This window comes from Lissotriton helveticus, chromosome 3_1 (assembly GCF_964261635.1).
Source record: "Lissotriton helveticus chromosome 3_1, aLisHel1.1, whole genome shotgun sequence".
Lineage (NCBI taxonomy): Eukaryota > Metazoa > Chordata > Amphibia > Caudata > Salamandridae > Lissotriton > Lissotriton helveticus.
Window position 1 is genome coordinate 1,370,082,338 of NC_136061.1, and position 20,179 is coordinate 1,370,102,516.

Consider the following 20,179-nt stretch of genomic DNA (forward strand, 5'->3'; position numbering starts at 1 on the left):
CCGCCCAGAAATCCTCCGGCCCCTCCTTACACCGTATGTTCCACAGCGCAATTTGCGCTCACTAGGACAACAACTGCTGACGATTCCTTTCACAAAGCTGGCTCGCACTGGCGGACGCTCCTTCCGAGTATTAGGAGCCAAACTCTGGAACAACCTGCCCCTTAGCATCCGCTCACTGGAAAATCTATACGCCTTCCGAAGAGCTGTGAAAACCCACCTATTTCCTCCCCTCTAGGCCCTTGCCGAATCTCTGCCCTTTGGATGTTCTGTGGTTTATTAGCGCCGGGACGCCCCTTTGCTGGGGCAGCTGTTTGCACTCTACCAATATTGTAACATAACATAACATAACATAGGATCTTACTAATTTAACCCTGTTATTTCTTAGAGAGCTTCAATCCCTCTTTGAGCCAGGGCTTAACTCAAATCTGGAAACTTGAAATCTAAACAGCATTTCTCAAATTGTAACCAGCAGCATTCCAATTGAACAACGTATTTCATTATTAGGGGACTTGCACACAGCTGAAAATAGACATATCCCTTATCAGACCTATTATTACCATCTTCCTTATGAAGATCTGAGTGCCAGATCTTTTAAGTGACCTCAAAGGATCTGGGTTTGAGGGTACATTGTTGAGCTGGCGTCCTTGCTTTCTCAATGACCCCACTGAAATAGTTGCTTTACATTCCTTCTAATAAAGTTGTCTTTAATGCTATGTGTGTCAAGTGGCCTCCCGGCACCTATTCTTACAAAGCTCTATTCCACAAACTTGCATTTCCTCTGTTGGGATAATGTATTGTTTTATGTTCTGTCTTCTATTAAAGATAACTTTTAAAATAGATGTTTTCATAGCAATAGTCATGAAAGTATTAAACATTTGAATAATATAGAATATAATCCTTAGCGTTTTGCGCTGCGAGAGAAACACAGCATACCTTATAAGGCATCATTGTTTCTGCTTCTAGAATAACAAATAAAACAGGGATATGCTGCCACAAATGTATAATCATCTTTTACATTAAAATGAAACAAAATCTGTTTTGCTCTTTTACAGAGTTCACAACAGATATCTTTAAACATTGAAAAGCAGAGCCCTTGATGTAAAAAGAGTGCTTCAAGCCCACACGTGCAAAATCTCACATCACTACTAGCACTTTGCTGTAATAGAGCACTGCAATGCACCTACTGAGACATTGAAAGTTTAAGCATTGTTGAAGCCACCACACATTATTTTTGTTTGCTGAATGCTCAATTATTTACATTGAGTTATTCATGTATATGTTTATTTTTCCTTTGTCCAGGAGTATTTCCCCAATGTGGAACAAGTGCTGCAGCAAAACAAACCCAAGCGGAGATGCTGCCCACCTAGGTTGTCATTTATAAGCATATGTCTCTCAACATCTGGGGAGGTTTTTATTGATGCAGAGCTAGGGGCAACACAGTCTGGCTATGTGCCGAGGAAAACCAAAGCAATGACTCACTCTGTTAGGGAAGCCAGAGAGCATGCTCAAAGGCCATATGATGTCCTTTTACTAGCTCAATGTTAGGGAGGCAAGACCGGTTCATTTCAGTGTTGTCACTTATCATGATAGCAGACACATGGGGCCACCAGACTGATCACAAGTTGAAACAGTGGATCAGAAACCGCTGGGTGAACAGAGGACACCAAGCAATGAGACAATGAAAGAGAAAAAGAATACAGTAAAAATCAATGGTAGCGGGTATGATCAGACTAAATGATGCACCGAATCACAAGATGTCTACTAATAAATTAAGGAAATGCTTTCAAATGACTGTCAGCAAAGTACTTTTATCAAAGATAGCATGGGAAAATGTGGACACGTAGTTGTATGGTTATGTGATATGAACAGAAATTAACACAGGAGTTACACTGTTAGGGATGCTGAGAAGAAACTGGGGCATAAACCTACGGTGGGAAAAATAGCCCGCACATTAACTAAGAATATTAATATTGAGATCACAATTATAAATCAAACAGCATTGCAGAATAAGGAAACTTAAGAAATGGCCACAGAGGTACAGAGACATCAAGGAATAACAGATTGTACTCAACAAGCAGAGGGTGTGGTAGCATACTGATGGAACTGAACATTTCGACAGCATGTTTGGTCTCAGACTTAAAGACACAGAAGCCCCTAATGCTATAGTGCCACAGAGATTTGATTTAAAATAAGGGTAGACATGGACCAATAAGGATTGGAACAACGAGCACATGTTTGGCATAGGGAATATTTAATACAACAGAAAGATCTAATAGGCTCTTCAGGGGTGACTGGGTGCTTAGAAGTGAAACGCCGTTAAAGTTAAGAAATCATGAAAGTCTCCATCAATCGACAGAATTTCCTGATTCTTCAAACCTATCATTGAAAATTAGAAAGAAAAACAAGGCAAAGACAACTGAGGTGGAAAGAGCCAGCAGACCAATGGAATCCACAGAAAAAGCAGGAGCCAGTAACTCAGACTATTAAACAAGGGTTTCTATGGACATAGACAGAACCATAAAAGAAACAACAGGAGTCAGGAGACAAAGCCAAGGCAGGATATTACGAAACGATTTTAACGCTAGTGACTGGAGCTTTAGCCATGTTGCTTAGCATTTGAAAGATAAGTGCCAGCAGATGAAAGACAAACCTAAATAGGACCGCCCTACTCATGCCCCAACACAGACCCACTACAATCGCTTAATGTCCATCCTCAGAATAAGAGCGTAACAAATTGCAAATGCAAGTGCCAAAGAACTACAAAATCCAAGTATTGGCAAAAAGCACCAAAAGCAACACAGAGACTTTCTACAGTTCTAGATAATTTTTGGTCTCAAAAGGTCCCTTTTCCTGATCTCAGCATCAGGAGAGCATAAAGATACCAGAATACAACTGACGAATGGAAGCAAATCCTGGAATAAACATGAACTGGGTTTGTTCAAGGAAGCAAGTTAAAGAACCTGGGGGAATACAATATAACCTTAGAGCCCACCGTAGCAGGCTCTACCGCCCAATAAAGGCCCGCTTCAGCATTAAAAACAAGAGAGTGGGCGTTTAATGGTCAGTGGAGCCCGCTATAAAGGGCTCTAAGGCTATTAGAACATTCCACCCCTAGAGGGCAGAATGTTCTAATTTGTAAAACAAAGGCCTCACGGAGCCCAAGGGCGTTGGAAATCCCCTCGGGCTCCGTGAGGCTTTTGTTCACAGCAACAGCTGTGAAAAAACATGGAATGTTGATGCTACGGCTTCTACCAGCCATTAAAAGTCTGGAGCAATTTTCAATGGAGGGCTCAACATTTCAATGCTCTAATGAGTTTAAAACAACTGTTCAAGCTAAACGTAATCTTAAAAGATTGCAAGGCTTTGACCCTCAGAGTTACAGGTAACTCAATTACTCTGTACGGGTGGATAAAGCTTTCCGTACATTGCCCCAGTACGCCTGTGTCCCCCAGCCCACAGTACAGTTTCTGTAACACCTATAGCACGCTGGTAGATGGGTAAAGAGAAAAAGGCAACTCCCACTATGATTACCATTTTGTCACCAATTTAGAGACAATAATATTAAAACACTTTATATAGATGAAAAACAACAATGGATTTTGGAAATAATCATAAATAATATATTCTATTTAATTGAAATGAATTCGAAAACTTTGTATCACAACGTTTGATATCCACTGTTGCCAGACATCTTATTTTCAGAACAAACTGTCTCCCTTGGGGCTTTAAATATGTTTCTGGATAGCTGAACATCATGTTAGAGACACAATCTGTTGCCATTTGAGAATGACAGGTTTGAGAACGACCTTGGGATGTGCCCTCAGAATAATAAGCATCACAGTTACTGTACAGTATCCTCAATTACACTCAGCAGAAACATAAATGAAAAGGATAATACCATTTATGTACTCTTATGCCTATTCAGGCCTAATTTTGGACAATGGATGAAGAGCTTTGGAAACCTGGCAACGCTCAATATGAAACTAGGAATATTTTAACACTATGACACATGCCCATGATCTTGCAGAAAGGTTTTCCTATTTTTATAGTGATAAACATAAGAGTGATGTTATGTGTGCTTAAAAAAGTAAAGCACTATGCCTCGCTAGTTGTTGAACTTGTAGAACCGTACAAGGTAATAGATGACCATACAGTCTCATCTCTAGTGCATCCCTAGATAACACAAAGGTACATCTTCATAAGCATCTTCAATGCTTACCTGAAGGAGCTTGTCTGATGCAGGCCGCACTCTCTGCTGGAAGAGCACACTCAGTGACTGATTCTGCTCTTCTAAATCGACCACCCTGGTTTTTAATTTGAGGCATTCCTCCCTTAGGTCCTACAAGCATAAAAGGAAAAACACGTAAATGTAAATATAATGAAGAACGATACTAAATGGAATGTTTGAATTAAAAGAGATTGGTTACTGCAAAAGCACAAACACGTTATTTTAAGATAATATTTGTTGCTAATAGTCTCATGTGAGGGCATTTTGAGTGGCAGCACTCTGCTAATGTCTGTGGCGCGTATAAATGGAAGCACACAACATATGTCATGTCATGTCATACATTCTTATATAGCGCACAGTTCACCGTGAGGTCTCATGGCGCTACATTTGCAAAATTGGATACACACATATGCGCATGAACATATGCGCAACCATGTACACACACATGCACAGGTGCACAAATAAACACATGCATGCACACATTTGCAAGGATTGCACACACATGCATGTACAGTAACACACAAGCACACACAAACACGTACAGGAACACAGATGCTCACACATGCACACAATCAAGAATACTCATACACACACATACAAGCATGGTTATCTTTTGTTATTTTATCTTACAAATTAAAGAGAATTAAAAAAAATGATTAATATCAGTGAGAGACAGGGAAATGTATTCCTTTGCCTGAGTGCCAACTTACACAAAAGTCAGAAACAGTCTTTAAACTAACTGTGAATCGCAGTTACCCAATTTATCAATCGCCAGTGATTAGTGTGTGGTATTCAGATGTTCAAAAACTCATTCACATGATTCTGAAAGAATGGAATCTGGGTTATTGATTGAGGGGGTGAAACCTTTCTCAGGCTACAACCATAATTCTTGTCAAGGGAAACCACAAGCAAACCCAAATTAACTTATAGTCAACCCACTGTTAGCTTGGAATATAAGCAATCAGGCTTAACTCAGAGGCAATGTCTAAATTATTTAGGCAGTACTTCAAACAGTAATAAAGTGAAAACACAACACAAGAAAAATCCCAAAACAATTTAGGACAATTGAGTAAAATGTAAGAAATTACTTGGAACCCAAAACACAATAATCCAATTAGTAGAACCGGTAAGGTAAGTATTGCACCTAAAAGCATAAAGGGCCAATTGTGGTTATCTGTTAATGTGAGACCAGGTGAAAGTCACAAGTGCTGGCTGATCATGATGGAGTGAGGGTGGTTACAGGGAACAGGTTAGTTGCGCTGAAAGAGTTTCCTCCTAAAGTCCAGCATGAAGAGTTCTGTTCGCGGTCAAGGGGGCTGAGAGGAGCAAGGGTAGCGTTGCTGATGGCTGTCAATGTAGTGTGAAGAGAAGGCTGCATGCCGTTACTGGTAGTCGCTGTAGCCCGGAGATCGTGTTGTACATTGCAGACAGTCGTTGCTGGAGCTTCATGTTGGCAGTCACCCCAGGCTGTCGATACTGCAGCACGAAGTGCAAATCTCACATTTTCAGTTGTTCCTTTTGGTTGCTGTGCCGTGAAGAGTCGGGTTCACCGGAGCTTCATGTTGACGGGCAGCACATGTGGCAGGATTTTGCCACAAAAAGACCCGCTCACGGTCAGGAACAGCCCACAACTTCTGAATTTCTTCTTTTGTTGGTGCAAGAGCTCAACTGATGCCACAACAAGGGTCACAAAGTGGGGGGGAACCTCTTGAGGAACAGGAATTCACTCTAGCAGAGGCCAGCAGGGCTCAAACAAGTCCTTCTGCAGGTCAGGCCAGGCAGCAGGTCAATGGGGCAGATGCAGAGAGGCCTCTGGAACTTGTTGTGTCCCTACAGTTCATAACAAGAGAATAGTCAGTTGACCTTTACAGTCACTTTAGTATGGGATGAAGGATGCAGGTCCAGTCTTCTTTCTCAGCAAGCTGGGTAGCAGAGTATCAGGGCAGCAAAGTAGCAATCCTTCTGACAGCAGAGCAGCACTGCGGTCCTACTTCTGTAGTATCCACAGGCCCAGGGGTGTACTGAAGAGGTGGGCCTTAGGGTTGTCTATTTATCCTTGGTGCCAGCTTTGACGTAGGAGAAGCTTCTAGATGCTTCCACCCCCAAAGGTGCTCGGAAGTTTCTGCCTCCCTGCCCTGCCCCCAGCTTGTCTGGGAACATAAATGACTAGTGTAAAATCTTTTGTGTGTGCTCAGGCAGGGCTTTTGTGATGTCTAAGGGTGGTAGGTGACAGCTCCACCCCCTCTCAAGTCAGAGATGGCCCCTTCTGCCAAATACCAATACCCTCTTGTTTCACTGACTGGGAGCAATACACAAAGACAAACTGCCAGCTACACCTCGTCATGTGGCCCAAGATACCCGCTGCAGGCACTAAACGGTTAAGACAAAAATGCCAACTTTCATAAAGTGGCATTTTCAGAACTGTAACTTGAAATCCAGCATTACCATTAAATAGGGCTTTAAATTACAATTCTTTAGCCACAAACTCGATATTCCTACTTGCTTCAGATGGGAAGTTTTCACTTATTAAATGTAGTAAGGTAACCCAATGTTATCCTATGGAAGAGGTAGGTCTTGCAGTAGTGAAAAACGAATTTGAGAGTTTTCACGAACAGGGTATCTAAAAAAAGTTAAAAGTACATGTCCAACTTTTTTATTACAGCACACGCTGCCCTATGGCCTGTTTAGGGCCTACCATAGGGGTGACTTATGTGTATTAAAAAGGAAGGTTTAGACCTTGCAAAAGGTTTCTTTTGCCAGGTCAAAATGGCAGTTTAAATCTGTACACACAGACTGCGATGGCAGCTTAAAATGCTACTTAAGTGGGGGACACAATGAGTGCTGCAGGCCCACTTGTAGCATTTAACACATAGGCCCAGGGTACATGTAGTACCACTTTATTAGGGACTTCCAAGTAAATTAAATGTGCCAATTGGGTGTAAGCCAATTTCACAATGTTTAAGGGAGCGAACACTTGGGCCTTGGTTTGCAATGGTAAAGTGTGCAGAGTCCAAAAAGCCAACAAAAAGGATTCAGAAAACAGGTGGGTGAAGGCAAAGGTTTTTTGATGACCCTGCAGAAAGGGTAAAGTCCAACAATGAGCTTTGTGAAATATATGGCTATTAAGCTGTTCAGACCTATATGTAACTGCTCTCCAGCAGAGACACGAATTATGAGTGAAGAACATCTGACATAGCTTTGTACTTAAATCCAATTGGATGCTACCCACTCTCCTTGAGACTTGCATACGTGTGCTGTGAAAAGCCAGTGCTCTGAAATGACTGAAAGGTGATGTGTGGTTCTTTTTAAAACTTCCAAACGACAATGTGCACAGAGGTATGCTCAGACTTTCTCGACATAGGTAAATAGTTTCTTTGTTTAGAAAAAAAGTAAGATGTGCAAATTCATAAATTCTCCAAAATAGTCGTAGAGATTTTGAACAATCTTCAGGGATAATTGCTGAGAAGGAGGAGAAGAACGCCTGGAAATATGACTTGTATATACTTCTGCTACATACTCTGAGTTTCATTGACCACTAAACAAGACAGAGATATATGCAAACTTAGATGTGTAGAATTTGACCATTCTGACAATTAGGCCAACACATAATCGGCATTTCTAACCCTCAAACAGCACACATGTGCCATATACGCACATGGCAGTTGGCACGCAAGAAGACACATGAGCACGCATAGGCACACATACACGCACACAGATGCAAATACCCTGAGACACACACACACAAACACACAGACACACACAAAGACGCACATTAAAACACAAAGACACACACACTAGAGCTTTCTCTTTTTCGATCAATGCACCCATTAATTTCATAGTCATGGTAACAATCTTGAATGAACATTGAATGTTCGTCTGAGATACTCAGTCATTCTTCACCAATTTCTCTCAGTATCAGCTTTTCTCTTTGCTTCGGAATGCCCCAGAGGCATACTATCTCACTGTGGCACATCTTGCTGTGTCTTAATGCTTAACTGCACTCTGGCAGATTTATCTGTTTACTAGGCATTACTTGGATTTGTGAAGATAGTTTTCTTGAAAGACCGAAAAGGTCCAGTTCTCTCATAAAAATGCAATGAATTGCTATCTTTTGCTGTTCTGCAGTTACATTACAATGTAAGTAAGTGTCTGGGGCAAAATAAAACGGCATATGTTATATCAAAAAATAACACATGTATATAACATTTAAACAATAAAACACATTTCTCCTATCTACTTGCATGCATGCTATTTTAACAAATTGTCATGTGACTGTAATGTTGTTCACACTGAATACAAGCACCAAACAATTTGACTTACAATGTGTGTACTAAATTGTTCTCAGATTAAATTACCGAACATTCATCCTTCGATATGCAAAGTACAAATTTGAGTCAGTTTAGCCGGGTTTGTAAGATTTGTGCACTCTCTTAGTGTTACTGAAATGTAGGTACTAGTCTTAACGCTTCTGTAGGGGTGTGCTACATAACTTGACACAAAGCTTTCAATGGCTAGTTCCCACCTGGTGTAACTAGGGGCGACACAGCTTGCTTTGCCTATAGGCTATACAAATATGTATACAATCCGATTCTACAGTCCCCCACATTGCTTCTTGATTGACAGCTGAGTAACTACTCTTTCAAGTTGCGTCAAAGCCCTCTTTTGTTGCAAAGAACTGACTTGGTGGGTTAATCCCTCAGTCTAATCACTGCATGCCAAGCCACAACTAACGCATCAATCGCCCCCTCTCTTCCATGCAACCTGTTCGTTCTTTTGTAGAGCACTCTGATACAGATCCAAGTCTGGTTTGCCCTATATAAAACCGCCAATAAACAGACACATTTTCCTACTAAGGCAAAATGGTGTTCCTAAGGTGTCCTAGCTTCACCTCTGGCAAATTGCACTGGACATAAAGGCTGTTCTCTAGAAGTAAGTGAATGAGGAGTATGTGTCAATTCTACTAAAGTTACAACGGAAAATAGGCACACATCTTATTAGATGAGGTTAGTGCATATAGCGAAGTATAGATTTTCTACTCTTAAATTCACATCTACGTACCTCGAATATATAAGTACAGCACAGGTACATATATGTGGAGATGGATTTGAAAATCTAGGGTTATTTACCTGTGACATTTTATCTTTGATATTAAGTCCTTGATAGTCTGTCCATTGGTACTGTAGATTCAAAATTCAGGGGGCACTCCCTTTCAACCAACCCACCTGGCACAATGATTCACACCAATGTCTCTGGTAAGCTTGAAAAAGGCACTGAAGCGCTTTTAAGGTGACATATTAATACTACCAAGTCAAATAAATAAATATAGAGAAGGCATTAACATATGCAGGCTACAATCAGTCCATTCAAATGCAGTTAGAATGCGACATTTAGAAGAAAGAATGCTTTTTTTCTCTGACTGTTTTTCTAGCTAATACTTGCTATTGATGGGGTCATGCAAGATCATCTCCTCACCGTTTACAAAGTCATCTGATATTGATTTTAACAATACATGCAGTTACTTAATTATTGTATTAATTAGACGTTAAATTACCAACCTTTTGAGTCAGCAGTGCTTGTACAACCTGGTTGGCAACCTTGGAGGGGAACAAAAACAGCAAATATACCATTAATACATTAAAAATTAAACTCATGGCATTCACGTTTTCAGTACTTCATGTCACTGAGGCAACATTAGACGGAGCAAAGGATCGTTATCTGGTCCTAAACCTGACCTTCTCATATCTGTGGTTTGTTGTCTTCTTCTGAAGTAGAGTACATTATTTTTCAAAACTATTTATCCATGTTCCATATCTGCCTGGTATACAAATGTTGACATTCCTCAAAAGGTCTGAGGGACCCATATATGGTCAGCTGCCTCACAACTACCAATGTGAAACTCACTCTCTTAAAACAGTGATACTTCGGCTACATAATTTGATCAACATTTGTTTTTATATTTGCCAGTATTTCCCACTTGAGCCCCTTTGTTTTAATAGATCATTGTCATTATGAGTGCACACTTTCCAAGTGCCTTTACGTTTCTTCTTCTTGCTTTCATGCCTGGCTCAGAACCTTTAGTGTTTTTCGCTTGTCCCTCATAATTGTTCATTACATTATGTGAAACAGGATGCTGGGAGTCACCGGTGTGTTTTTCCATTGCTAAGTCACGTATAATTTGCCTGGGCCATCACTTTCTTTGGGATTTGCACCAAAACTTAAACTTTCACACATTGACATTTCTATTTTATATTTTTTGCTAAGAAGCCCATTTGCTACTCAGTTACCTTTTTACTTCTGCCGAGGAGCCTCTCCTTGATTTCGACTCTAGTCTGTCATCCTGCGTATTTATCAGCTACACTGCATTTGACTCCTGGTTGCTTCATCTTTTATAAATCAGGGAACAACTTGGCCAGGTAATAAATTATCTGTCTTGGTTACTAGAACACCAGTTTTACTTTGAGCACATTATAATTTAGGGGATCCTGGTGTGACTGTGATGACTTATCTGTGGCTCTATGAACCATACGTAAGTCTGCTGAATGGTTGACAGGTATGCCACAACTATACCATGTTGCTAATAATAGTGACCACTTTACTCCGAAAGTCTGCAACACATATGTGGCTAGTTCCTATATCTACTCTGGTAGAAATATAGTAGGGAAGGAATCCTAGCCTTACAATTAATTAAAAAATAATAATAATTGTGTATATACTTTGCAGTATAGAGCACAAACATATGTTCTCCTTACTGTATACGAAGTATGCATGTACTGTATCCATGGTAAAGAAAACCACTTGATGACATGATGGGTATTGTGAATGATTACAAATCAGTGTGAATTGCACTTCTCGTATGGCATTAACCTTTTAGAGTAAGGTCAGTGAGAGCAACATATTCACATCTCCAAAGTTTTAGCGGCATTTCCTTCTTACCATGCTAATTATTGGATTTTGAGGGCCGATAGTTTACTTAGTACATAAACATTTTGGTAACTATTTCTCGAAGATGCCATATAAATATATCACCCTGGCAGAAAACAGCATATTTAATATTTCCTTAAAACTAATATTCAGTAAATACCACAAACTGGTGCAGTTTGCACAAATATAAAATCAAAACCTTTCTATATTTATCAGTTTTCTGTTTGTTTCTACACCAGAATAATCCCCTTCTAATCGAAAAATGTTTGCCTGAACCTAGGACAGGGGAGTAGATTACAGTCTGGACGTGTTCATGGACCTTAATTTTTTCTTGATATTGTATTGACTAAATGGTAGATCTATAATGACAGCTTGCTACATAAACAGTTGCAGACAGTGAAAATACTTACTATCATCAGACTGTGGTTTCAGGACATTCACACTACAGTCTGTAATTGACTCGAATCAGATTACTGACCATTGATTAGTTTAACTCTATATCCAACTGGGAATTGTGAGTATGCTAGAGCTTGACCACATTAATTTCCTCTTGCTTCAAGTATTTAATCAAATAACAGTATTATTACAATTCCCTATTTTTGCTTTCAGTTCTGAAAAAGGGCAACATCAGGTAATAGGTAAATATTTGCTCGTTTTATTGTTGGGGCAAGCTGAAGTGAAAATACCTGCTGACAGATCTATAAATAAAAAGTCAACATCACACTCATCAAGAATTGTGGTATGTGTATTTCGACAAGTTACTCTGCTTTATGAATACTTAGAATTTCCATGTTCTATAACATTTCTATACGTTTGTGTTAATACATTTAATGCAAGGTCGTTGCCACATGAGTGTTTCTTGCCCCCCCCCCCACCCCACAATGCACATTGTATGCTGCAGAATATGGAAAATGTGCTTGCAACATGAAAGCTTGTGGACTTAGGGCCTCAATTAGAGGATGGCAGAAACGAGGTTCAAACAAAAACTGTCATATCTGACACCGACACTCCTCTTAGTGTCCTCGCCAGATTTAGCGGTTAGGAAAGTGTGGTCTTCTCAATTTTGGAACCATGGATGGCTCTGTTTGCTGGAAAACACTTGTACAGCCATGACCGCAGCAGTTGTTGTCAGTGGCGTAGCAAGGTCAAGTGGTACCCGGTGAGGAACATTTCTTGTCACCTCCAGCTTGACAAAATGGCAAAAATATGTGTTTTAAACACATCATTTTGCCATTTTGTCAAGCCGGGGGTGACAAGTGTCATCGCTGAGGGGTGTGACAAAATGGAAAAAATATGTGTTAAAAACACATATTTTTGCTGTTTTGTCACGCCCCTCAGTGATGACACCTGGGGTGGCCCGCACCCACCGACCCCCCCTTCCTACACCCCTGGTTGTAGTGTTGTAGAGGCATTGTATGTAGAGGGGTCCACCCGATGCTATTCCCTCTGGTATGTTCATTCTCTTTGGGTTAGTTTTGTTAACTATGGACGTCCAGGACAGAAAAAGTGCAAAATATCACCCACACTCTTGGAGAAAACTTTCAGCGTGTGGGGGACTTTAATTATGTCATTCTAGAAGAAAGACCCCTGCTTTTGTGAGATGTCTACAGAAAGTCCTAAGTGGTGGCAGGTCTGTCATTTTGTAATGGCACAGTGGACCTACAGTCACATTGGGCCCAATTAACAAAGACTTTTTTGGCAAAAGGCTGTAGCTACACTTTCAGATATTCATGGAAGGACGTTAACATTAACATGTGTAAATCTAGTTACACTTGCAATTTCTATGCCATGAGCGTGTACAATTACACTGATGTAATTTCAACCTAAGAGGTAGAAAGTGGAAGTTACAAAGGGCGTTTGAGTAAGTGAAGGCCAAGGTACACATCAGTTCGTCAGTATTCAAAATTGCTCTTCCACCGTATTCCTCCCAGGAAAGTGTCACAAACTTACTATGGCAATGGCATAAGGCTGGACAAAATCCTTTTCTAGGGTTGGGTGGTGAATGAAACACCAGCAAGCTAGTTCAAAAACGAGAGGGAAAAAAAACAAATCTGTAACTGCACACCAACATTTGCTGTTCCCCTTGGGTAGTGTGCTGTATATAGAGTTCTCTACTGTGAAAATGCCTGAGCCTGAAAATGTCCAATTACTTTTCTCAGAGTCTGCCTGGAAACCAGCAACTGGCAACGTTTTCCAGGTGTTCAACTTTATTATATACACTGAACTCTGTAATTGACCACACATTTGAGGATACACATGGAAATTAAGTCACCAGGACTTGAAACCTTAACCTTCTAAGAGAGAGAGAGCCTAATACCTCGACCATCAGGCCACAACAGACACTTTGCTCTGCTTCTACAGAACATAACTATGACATTCGATCCAAAAATGTCAGTCAGTGGTTGAACATAGCTGAGCATACACTAACATCTTCCTCATCTGTGAATTGGAAAAAATGTGTAAAAGTATGTTCAAGTGGAGGTGTATATCACCACACATATTTCTACACTGTTTTGTGATTCAGACTCACTGACCTTTCCCTCAAAGATCCTCCCAGCATGAGGCAAGAGTTGCTTTGGGCCCAACTGTATGGCAGCAGACCCAACAAATGATAAATGCGGCCATTTTACTTCTGAAGTTAATGTTAATCCAGGCTTAGCTCTGATGTCACAAAATCTTACTTTGTTTGTAAGTAAAAGGATAGATTTGTTAGTGAGAGGCGATTCAAATAAAGATCACAAAATAAAGGAGTCCGATCACTGTTGTCAAAAGTAGCTGAGTGCCTTTATAAAAGCCTCTTCTGTTTGCCATGCACGCGACTTTCTAGTTGTCACTGAGATTGCCCTTAACACCCAGTCTTATACTTTTGAGCAGTAAGTTTGGAAAGAGCTGGACCTCACATATCTGAGGTTTTCACCTTCCGCTCGCAATAGAGGTGCCACAGCCAGAAAGTTCATAATTCACCAGTTCTACAAAGTGTATCCTGGTCAAAAGGTGGCACTGTACAAATGATAATTTAAAAAATAAATATATGCGTTTTACGATGCTGAATGGGAAATTAGTATTGAGAATCAAATTGGAAGTACAAATGGTCAAGTTGTGTGTAACCTAAGCCAAAATAGTTCTTCTTTAACCTTTTATGATTAGAGTGAGAATTAGATAGATGCTTTGTTAAGGACCTAGCAAACTTAAGGTTAATCTCTAATTAGATAAATGCTTTGTAAAGGACCTAGCAAACTTAAGATTAATCTCTTACTAAACTAACGAGCATAATCTTAAGTAAAAAAAAATGCCTGATTTAATTTTAACATGATCTAGAAGTTTTTGTAACCACCAAGTTCCTGACACAGTAGACTGGAGGTCAAACGATGAAGGGACAGTCTAAACGTAAAACTGCTAGTTTCTTTTTTTAATCTGCACTGTGCCCAGAATTAGTCTGGTCCTACTAACTGGTTGCCTTTAAAGTTCTAAAATGTGTACCACACTTAAAGGTACTAAACTTATAAAATAAAACACAATTGTTGTGCAGCAGTCAAGAGACAGCAGGGACAAACATTTATTTACACTGAAGGTGGAGCAGCTGAGCTCCGATGGCAACAACTCCAAGTACCAATGTTTCAACTGTCTCAAGTCTGTAGTTAATTTCATATATTGACTATATTTTATCTCTAAATATTATAAACATCTATAGGAGAATATGACACAATATGCTATAACATTGCCAATATGGATCAACCTCCCCGCTCCCCTTAGGATCAACTCTTCATTCCTCTGCTTCCGAAAGGAGCTGAAAACAGCTTACTTCAAAGCGCTTTTTATTTGCCACTGAGAATGAACCTCAGAAGCCCTAGGCTCCTGTCCCCCAGCAACTGAAACTGTCCCTCTGCACTGCCCTGCCTACGTGACTACTTCCCACTGTTAGTATTTGCTCTTTTGCCCTTGAGCTAATTAGACTCTTTATAAAGACTAATGCCAAAAGCAATACACAAACATCAAATAGTAACACAAATTTAATAAAAAATGTCTTGAGACTGTGATGTATGGAAGCTACAAAACAGATTCCACTCAATGAGAAAAAGGCACTGCGGGATACATTTATTTATTTATTTTAGAAGTTTGTAGAACGCACAGCTACCCCCAACAGAGGTGTCCCGGCGCTGAGGCAGTCGACTGATTACAGGCTCGGGGGGGTCTAGGTGCTGGTAAAAAAACATGTTGGCAGGGCACATCGGAAAGTCAGTTCAGTCTCCGATATGTGGATGGAGAGTGGCAGGGCATTCCAGAGTTTGGCAGGCCTAACCGTGAAGGCTCTGCTGCCTGAATGGTGAGGAGACGCAGTTGATTGGATCGCAAGGCCCGGTTGTGATGGTGATGCTGGAGTCTAGCTCTCAGGTACGCCGGGCCCGGTCCCCTGGTGGCTCTCTGAACGCCAGGGTTAGTGCCTTGAACTCTACGCGCCTGCTCACAGGTAACAAATGAATGTTTCTCAGGTGGGGAGTGATAGAGTGGCGGAAGGGTATCTTTCAGATCAATCTGGCTGCAGCGTTCTGGATTATTTGCAGTCTACGAGTCAGATAAGCGGGGAGTCCCAAATAGAGGCTGTTAGCGTAGTGCAAGTGTGAAGTAATTAGGGCATGGACTACTGTTCTTCAACACTCCAAAAGAAGGAAGTGGAGGAATTTCCGCATAGTACGTAACTTCCCAAAACATGAGGAAGAGACTTGACTAATTTGGGACTTCCAAGAGGGTTTATTGATGAGATATAGGGTAATGATCAGAGGCTTTCTGCGAATAATCCCAATAGGTCGGTCTCTCTGTCTCTCATCTCTCACTATGTGAAAACACACATAGTTATACGTCAAGCCCCCTTGTGGTATTGAAGTTCTTGCAGTGAGCAGCCAGGTCCAGTAGACCAATTATTTTATTCTGTTCATATATAGTGCTCGGTGGGGCTCTGAACCACATTTATGCGCTCAGAGTACACAAAAAAACCACCCGAACCAATAGTGGAACAGGAAAGAAGGGGAGTGGGAGATAACATTTGCTGGACCTAAACATGGCAGTTCTGCGAAGAAGGAGCACAGCCAGAGGGCCTGCCAGGAAGGGAGAAAATAGAAACGTTCTGAAATAAAGTGATACTTTGGGAGTTGTAGGACACATTCATATTTGACTGCATGTGGTTAGATTAAATCTTAAAATAAGACTATAATTCTCTATCATCACAGAGCCTTATTTGTGAAAGAAAGCATACACTATAATGCATGGGGATGCCCTACAGAAACAATATTCTGAATTATCTTTTTATTCTTTAGTGTTGAAAATTAGTACGGTTTGGTGAACATTATCTGCGCCATCTTGCCTCTTCCCCTGATGCCACACTTTTGTCGTGCGCACCCGCCATTTTAAGACGCCCTGATCAGAACGAACCCTTTTGCATGCCGCTGGCCCCTGACATAGCCCTTCGCCCTCACTAAGCCTGCACGCTGACCAACCCCCTGCTTGCACCTGCCTTGAATCATAAACCCCTCTTCGGCGCTGCTCTGCCCCAGGCCCTCATCCTGTTCCCAGCGCGACACCTCCCTTCTTCCCTTTCATGATCCCCGGCCCTTGGATGCAAACCCCCCTTTTCCCCGTGTGCCCGTTTGTCTTCCCCGTTCCCAGGCCGACACCCAGCTCTGCCGATACTATTCCTTGCCCCTCCCCGCACAATAGAAAGCTTCCCCCATCAAAGGATCCCCGGGTTGATCAAAGCCCCCTCCCCATGAGATCCGATCGACCCCCACATTCCATGAATCGGCGGAATATCCAGCTGCGCGATACTCATCACCTGTTGTGACTAGGGTGGGGACTTCAACTGTAAATGTGTGTGGGAACGGGCCCGAAGGGGGGATTCCGGGAATGTCTTTCCGTACATCAAAGCTTTATCATATGTATGTAAACTGTAATAAAAACCGCAAACACTGTATATAAGGGGCCAGGCCGCAAACATAAGTTAGAGCACCTCAGAACGATACCTGCTGTCCGTTTTGCTGTGTTCTCCTCCGGAGAGAATAAAAACCTTGTTTCCTGCTTTCCAGTCTCCAGCGCCTGCCTCTTCATTGATTAAATGACTAGAGGGTCACAGAGGCAATACCGCCGGGCAAATATCGATTGTCCCCGACCCGACTAATTTATTTTAACAAATGGCGTCCCAAGCGTGGGGCCCATCAGCGACTCGTGGATCCAGTGGGAGAGGTCCCGACGACAGAGTGAACGACTGCAACGATCGGGAGAGCTCTTGCCCAATAGACCCTCGTCTGGCAGCCGATCATCCGAACTTCACTAGTTCCGAACAGACCTCTCTCGAGTGATCTACGGTCCTGACTGGGGACCATTAGGAGTGCCGTGAGAAATACGAGAAAAAGAGGACGAACGGGCGCTGGATTCGGAAGACAAGAAACTGTCCATACGGTCCGGGTAAGGTCGTGTAAACACGACGGAGTGCGAAAATAATTGATTGCTTGATTGTTTACAATATATACTAGTATTACTCTTTGTTAACTTATTTTGGAGAATCACTGTCTGCACACGGAGAAACAGTAGGCTCCTTCTCTTTTGCAAAACAGTGAAGGATAGGTAACGTAACCGTCGCGCCTATCTTTCTTCCCCACTGACTCTATTATTTCCTAACGGTTTTTGGGAGACTCCCCTCTCCCTCACTGATTAACTGGGTTCTTTAACCCCGAACTACTGTTCGCAGATTGTCTTCTGGAGATTCTCTGTCTGCAAACCGGAAACAACAGATTCCTCTTTGCGGTTAGTGAAAGGGTAGAGGACGCAGACTTTTGCGCCCTACTTACTCTCCCCATTGTCCTTTCTCTATCTTATTTATTTATTTGATTGTTTGATTGCTCCTCGTTATTGGTTACTTTTTATTTTTGTTCATGAGGTATTCACTGCCTGCAAACAACGAAGAATAGGAATATTCTGTCTAGTCTTTGCACCTAGTGATAAGATAGGCAGTGCTGACTTTTTAGTCCCTCGTTACGAGCCGTCATGTCTGTCTTCTCCCCATTGATTGATAATTGGTTCAGCCCGGACCGTGTATTAGAGGTGGACCATATAGCTCCACTAGAAGGCACCCCTAATAAGGACATGTTCATAAACTATGGATTAGTTACCATAGCCTATAATAAATTGTGGCACAGGTATACCAAAGAAAGTCAAGACAAACAGTGGCCACTGGCAGGATCCTTTGAACTTGATAAAATAGAAACGTTGGAAATAGCCCTTCGCAATAATAAGACAACGCCTATTATGCTCGACAGTCTCGGTATGTGGCGCAGAGAGGCTATGCAACGACAGAGAAAAGACGAGGACAAACCAGGTAGAGAAATATACCGACAGGACAACCCCGGGACACCGCTACCCAAAAGTTATCCCCCGACACTACGCAAAAGACAGCCAGACTTAGGGCCAGACCAATGCGCTTTTTGTAGATATGTCGGACACTGGAAAGCCCAATGCCCGACTCTACTGAGCATGAGTAAAGGCAAAGGGCCGACAGGAATGACAGGCCAGCAGAATGAGAAAAAGCGCGAGACAAAGAAAAATCCGACTCGCACGGACAGACCAGATAGAACCACCACGTTTGATTATGCCCGATGGCACAGGTTCCGCCAGAACGATTTCAGCGGCATGTTCGAGTTTTCCTAGGTCGGACAATATAAAAACGGGAACCCAGCCTAGCTCTAAATTGACAGACGGAAAAAGATAATTTTGGCCAAATAATCACTGTTTAATGTTCGTCTTCGGATCTTGCGTGTCATACTTTTCTACTACCCCCCCGTCTGAGTTTGTGTGTACGTAATATATGAATCTGCGTCATCCCCCTGCACGTGCTTCCATGTTACATAAACTATGTTAATAGAAATTTTAGCATGAAACAACCTGGAAAGAAAGAAATGGGAAACGAAATCAGTAAGCCACTGATAAACACGAACTTTTATTTTAACATAACAGGCAAGGGAAAACACAATAACGCTAGAAAAACAAGAACGGTAAACTGTAGAACATGAAAAGTCAATAGAACATTCGCCCCCCCCACATTCTGGAACCTTCCAAAGTAGGGTAGGGTTACGGCTACGCCCAACCGGCGGCAACCCATATAAGGCGGGCCCTGCTGCCAACTCTTGGTCAGGAAATCTTAACGTATGGGGGAGCCGGAGGAGAGGCAGGAGCCAGCAGCCGGGGCAGTTGTAGGTAGTCCCGCCACATGTCTCCTCGGCCAGCCGCAACGGGCCTGGATAGTCTTAAGTAGTCCCGCCACATGACCAGAGAAGAACGAGGCACCTCTTTCTTTTCCCTTCCGTAACAACCGCAGCAGCTCTGGGCGGCAGGATGCCCTGTCCATACCTCTGCAGGAATGCGTCCAGGTCGGGCTGGGAGGGAGAGGCGACGCGGACGAGCCTCTCCCACCTCCACCGATAGGAGGTCTCCCAGCCCCCGGCCCAACACCGAACACCCCCAGTCAGGCGATGGTGCCCCAATACTTGCGCAGCACCGAACGTGCAATGGTGCCCATATTTTCGGAACACCGAATATGCAATGACTGCACCGATACTTGCGCAGCACCGAGTGTGCGCCACAGATGGCCATACTCCCACAGCACTGAGCACGAGACTTGGGGAGCACCGGATGGGGAGAGACCTTCGTGCGGGCCGATGAAAAGGAGCAGCATGGGGTGCACCGGAAGAAGGAGACGGCGCGAACGAGTCTCCCTCGCCCCCCAGGTGGGGGCATCACAGCTGCACCCCAGCCGAACGTCCCGCTCTCACAAAACAGAGACCTCTTCCTTTCACTCCGAAGGATCTCTTCCACTCTTGCAAACTCGACGAGAGTGGCCCCTGTAGGGCCTCAAAATGGCGTCTGGGTCCGCTGGAAGGCGGGCCTCGGCCGCTAGAGTAACTTTGACCAGCAATATAACTCGGACCCTTGCCCACTGGGGCACGAGCCCCCATCTCCGACAGCATCTCCGCAGCCTTGAAGATC

The 20,179-nt window shown here is 42.5% G+C and overlaps 1 protein-coding gene across 3 annotated transcripts in view; it reads right to left on the minus strand.

The window, feature by feature from the left end:
* NCKAP5 (NCK associated protein 5) overlaps window positions 1-20,179 on the minus strand; it is a 768,214-nt gene that overhangs the window by 198,354 nt on the left and 549,681 nt on the right. For all 3 annotated transcript variants that reach the window (XM_078682016.1, XM_078682017.1, XM_078682018.1), the window contains exons 7-8: window positions 9,784-9,822; window positions 4,220-4,339 (exon numbers count right to left, since the gene is read on the minus strand). In XM_078682016.1, the coding sequence (XP_078538142.1) occupies window positions 4,220-4,339; window positions 9,784-9,822 (159 nt within the window). The remainder of the gene's footprint in view (window positions 1-4,219; window positions 4,340-9,783; window positions 9,823-20,179) is intronic.